Below are 4,107 nucleotides of genomic sequence, written 5' to 3'. Positions count from 1 at the left end.
GAGCAGATGTTGCTTTCCCTTTATGAATTAGATTCCATGCATTTGTAATTAAATGAGAAAACCCAAACATTTTGTTTTAAAAAGCGATCCCCTGCCATTTGATACAAATAATTCTCAAATACAACAGTCGGAAGAAGGTTTATGATGCCTGTTTCTTACAGCATAGTTGTCAGTACACAATAGAAACTACGGCACTTCTGAGATGAAAGCTGGCATGCCCTGGGCATTTGCAGTTGCAAGGGAACATAACGAAACCAAACAAAACTTGAACAAAGCAAGAAGCTTGGGGAGTTGGGAGTTCCCTATTCCCTAGTTCAGGACGGAAAGAAGGGTGTCAAGTGAATTCCATTTTACCTAGGCAGGTATCTTCAAAGTATAAATACACCTGACGAACTTATGGCTGTGCGTAAGAGTAATAGTTGCATTGATAATAGGTTCAGGAGTACTACTACATATGACAACAATGAAACAATCAAAGGGAAAAGGCTGCATCCACGGACTCAACAACGACCCGCACCCAGCGTGGACTGGGAGTTCCCCGTTTTGCGGCATGAGAAATTGCTCAACCAAAGAAAAGGATTTGATTTGTGTATTTTAACAGGCTGTGCCTAGCAGAAAGCTTCTGAACCGCAGCGGGCCCATGGTGCGCTTTGTTTGGTGACTTTGGTAACATTTGGGATATTTGGAGAAGCCAGCCGCGATAAAGCTTGGTGATACATTGTCCTGAAACTGGTATTGCTGGTGTTGCGCTACGATATGTCTGTCTGCATGTTCAAGTTGCGTCCCATAGTGAACCATGACGAACCCTTGCCAGTCCCCAGCCACAACATGTACACCATGAAGCCCGTTCAGGAGGCTGCAAGGACTCAAGGGCAGGATAAGGCACCCTCTAGCGCCGCCACGGTACGTCTTGCAGATATCTCGGGCCGGGTGCAGGAGTTAATTCAGGTTAGCTGGGGTTTAAGCCGCCTTCTGTGTGTGCCGGTGACGTGGACTTAACCTCACTTACCATGACCTTTCTGCAGTATTAAAAGGATGCTAACAACTAAATCGCATTTCAGTACCAGTCAGTTTGAAATAGCATAACATGATAGAATACTGACATTAGTGTGGTGTCTATTCTCCTTTTGCTTGAGTTTGCTGGTGAGGGCTGATGCAATACTGGTACACAAGATTTGTTTGCTGTGCGCTTCTGGGGCAAGAGATTAGCTGATGAGCAGACCCAAAACTATACTTGTTGAGTTTTCCAGTTTTCCTGTAATTATCTTTTCACCTTCTATAGGGATCAAAAGGAGACATGGCTGCCTTGGAGGGACGCCAAGAAGATATTCTAAAGAAACTCTCTAAACTAAGGATCGACATTGAAGAACTGCGAGCAATACTGCGACAACCTAGTCAAGTCACAGCTTCTTCTTTGTCAACATCAAGCAACGTCAAATGCCCACCTTGCCCCGAGGTAGGGTCATTTTCTGATGACCACAAACCAGGTTTCACAAGTAACTGAAATATTATACATTTCAACATTTCTCCTTTTTCTTTCTTTAGTTAGGAGAGTCACGGGATATTGTTGTCTACGCAAGTCCGAAAAACCCTCCATACTCCCTCCTGGGACTTGCGCGAGTTTGGCGTGCTTCGTGCCCTATCCAGATTTCAAACCACACCCATTCTTCTGTGAAAGAAGCACCATCAGCAGCTCTCACATTTGTTAATGAAGTAACTGGTGTTCCCAATCTGAAAATCATACTTATTTGGAAAGAAGGTATTTTTCTGTCTACTAATCATCCTCTGGTGGCTTGTTTAATTACACTATGTATTTTATATTATGTTTTTCTCTTCTTTATTCTAGTTCCTGAAACCGAGCTTGTCATTAATCCAATTAGGCATATTGCTGTCCGTGGTGAAACAAATATTTTGAGGTTCTTAAGCAGAGTTGGACCAACCGATTATGCCTATGAAGCAAATTCAAATCTTAGTCAAGTTGCACTCTTGGATGAGGTGCTTGATAACTGCCAACGTCTTGCCCGGTCAAAGACTGTCAAGGAAAAACAGGTAATAAAGCTGGTCAAGACATTTACAACACCCAAGTTTTATCATTGTGGTCACTGTATTGTGATAACTTCCTATTTCTTTGTGCAGGCCATAGTTCGCACGTTCAATGCTAGTTTGGGTAAGAGCGAGTGGATGTGTGGACAACCCAAACTCTCAATCATTGACACTGCTGTCTGGTCAGTACTGAAGCAGCAAGGACCCAGTGCTGCCCTCACTCAAACACTAACGAAATGGATGGAACGCTGTGACTCTATGTTACTTTAAAAGTTGATAAAAGACATTTTAGAACCCGTGGAACTTGGTGCCTTGCTTTCTAAAAATGAGTTCACACAAACTATGTTGTTTGCTACACACTTATGCTTCATAAAGTGATGTACAAGACTAAAGTGAGGGGAATGTAATTGAATTTGTTCTCGAAGGGTGCTGATTTTACTGCCAACACATATAATCTGTCAAAAGTCTTCCAATGAATTTAACTAAAACTGCTTATAGTAAACTACTTAAATACTATTCAGTGTCTTTCTCACTTTAACACTTAACAATCCCTTTTAATGTCATTGTATACAAGCACTATGTAAATTAATTGGGCTAATTATTTTAAAAGGATAAAAAAACCTACAGGTAGTCACATAGGCTACACACATTGGGAAGTATGATAAAAAATGCTTACAAAAATTGGTAACTCATGCGAACGGCTCTCCTTGCTTCTTGAGAGAGGCGAGCAGGGCGGGTTTGGTGACGAGGGCGCGCTCGAGCGAGGCCACCAGGGCCTTGGTCTGGAAGTAGGGCGCGAATGGCATGTCTTGGAGGGCGAAGGCCACCACCCTGCCGTCGCGGTCGGCCACCAGGATGTTGTCCTGGGTGGGGCTGAAGAGGAGGGTTGTGGGCGGGCTGGGGTACGCCCACGTCGTTCTGGACGCCGGGACGTAGGTCTTTCTGCGCAGGTCCCACATGCACAGTTCGTCGCCGGAGATTGACGCGATGATGGTGGAGTTGCGCGGGCTCCAGGAGGCGTCCTCAACGGACTGCGAAGTACCGAGGGGGGGGGGGGGGTCAAGCCTACTCACATGTATTTCATGGGGTTCCATGCCTGCCAAACCCTACCTGCATGCCTCCGGTCAGGGTGACCAGGGGTTCGTTGACGCCCATCGCCCAGATGCGGACCGTCCAGTCGGCGCCGCAAGTCAGGAAGATCTTCTCGCAGAAAGGGCTGGGAACAGGTAAGCTGGCTTTGAGCCAACGCGCACGCACTAGCACAGGAGGGCGAGTCGGACGTACCTAAAGCTGAGGCGGTACACGGGGCCGGCGTGTGCCACGAAGACCGACTTGTGCTGGTGCAGGTAGTTGGTGGAGCACTCGTGCACGCAGCCGTCCTCCGTGCCGACCATGTAGCGGACGGGGTCCAGGGGCACGGGCGCCATGCAGAGCACGCCCGCGAACTGGCGCAGCCCCACGCCGCGCTCCGGGCACGTCCCGGACGCGGCCAGCAGCGGCGGCACGCCCTTCTCGCCGCCCTCGGCCATGGCGACCCGCAGCATGGGCGTCCACTCGACGCCGCGCTCGCCGCGCCGCCAACGCACCACCTGCCCGTCCTGGCCGGCCGTCACCAGCACCTGGTCGTCGAGGTGGAACTCCTCCCCGGACATCCAGACCATCGTCCAGATGGGTTCCCAGGACGGCGACGCGACCCCGCTCTCGCTGGCGTCGCCCGCGTCGGCCACGACGGTCTTGTCGGCGGCCGAGACGTCGAGCAGGGCCAGCCCGCCGTCGGCCATCCCCACGGCCAGGAGGTTGGGCCGCGTGCGCGCGAAGCTGAGCGCCGTGACGGGGGAGGCGAAGCGGTACAGGCGCTCCGGGAGCAGCGGGTTCTGCGGCAGTGCAGGAACAGCGAGGGGTCCTTCACTATAAATTCTAGCGTACACCGATTTTTCTGTTTTTCTTGATTTTTCTTGATTTTTCTTGATTTTTCTTGATTTTTTGTGATTTTTCTTGATTTTTTGTGATTTTTTTAAAATGAATTTTCATGATTTTTTGTGATTTTTTTAAAATGAATTTTCA

The 4,107-nt window shown here is 48.8% G+C and overlaps 2 protein-coding genes across 6 annotated transcripts in view; one reads left to right on the top strand and one right to left on the bottom strand.

The window, feature by feature from the left end:
- Positions 1-539: 539 nt before the first annotated feature.
- Positions 540-2,559, top strand: LOC113209371 (aminoacyl tRNA synthase complex-interacting multifunctional protein 2). Of its 5 annotated transcripts, none has more exons than XM_026426836.2 (6): positions 586-732; positions 815-948; positions 1,283-1,456; positions 1,546-1,759; positions 1,847-2,049; positions 2,137-2,559. In XM_026426836.2, exons 2-6 carry the CDS (start codon positions 829-831, stop codon positions 2,311-2,313), a joined length of 888 nt encoding a protein of 295 aa, XP_026282621.1. In that variant the 5' UTR covers positions 586-732; positions 815-828; the 3' UTR covers positions 2,314-2,559. The 5 variants fall into 5 exon arrangements, with proteins under 5 accessions (XP_026282622.1, XP_026282621.1, XP_052125775.1 ...); XM_052269815.1 differs by having other exon boundaries at positions 587-732; positions 815-903; XM_026426837.2 differs by lacking the exon at positions 815-948 and having other exon boundaries at positions 540-643.
- Positions 2,560-2,610: 51 nt separating this feature from the next.
- LOC113209370 (dynein axonemal intermediate chain 4-like) overlaps positions 2,611-4,107 on the bottom strand; it is a 1,830-nt gene continuing 333 nt past the window's right edge. The window contains exons 2-5 of the mRNA XM_052269821.1: positions 3,579-3,946; positions 3,328-3,518; positions 3,154-3,259; positions 2,611-3,074 (exon numbers count right to left, since the gene is read on the bottom strand). Of these exons, the coding sequence (XP_052125781.1) occupies positions 2,733-3,074; positions 3,154-3,259; positions 3,328-3,518; positions 3,579-3,946 (1,007 nt within the window). The 3' untranslated portion in view covers positions 2,611-2,732. The remainder of the gene's footprint in view (positions 3,075-3,153; positions 3,260-3,327; positions 3,519-3,578; positions 3,947-4,107) is intronic.

This window comes from Frankliniella occidentalis, unplaced genomic scaffold, assembly GCF_000697945.3.
Source record: "Frankliniella occidentalis isolate FOCC.00 unplaced genomic scaffold, Focc_3.1 Scaffold103, whole genome shotgun sequence".
In the NCBI taxonomy this organism is placed as follows: Eukaryota; Metazoa; Arthropoda; class Insecta; order Thysanoptera; family Thripidae; genus Frankliniella; species Frankliniella occidentalis.
Note: the sequence above shows the minus strand (reverse complement) of the source record. Positions and strands in the feature narration are given on the sequence as shown.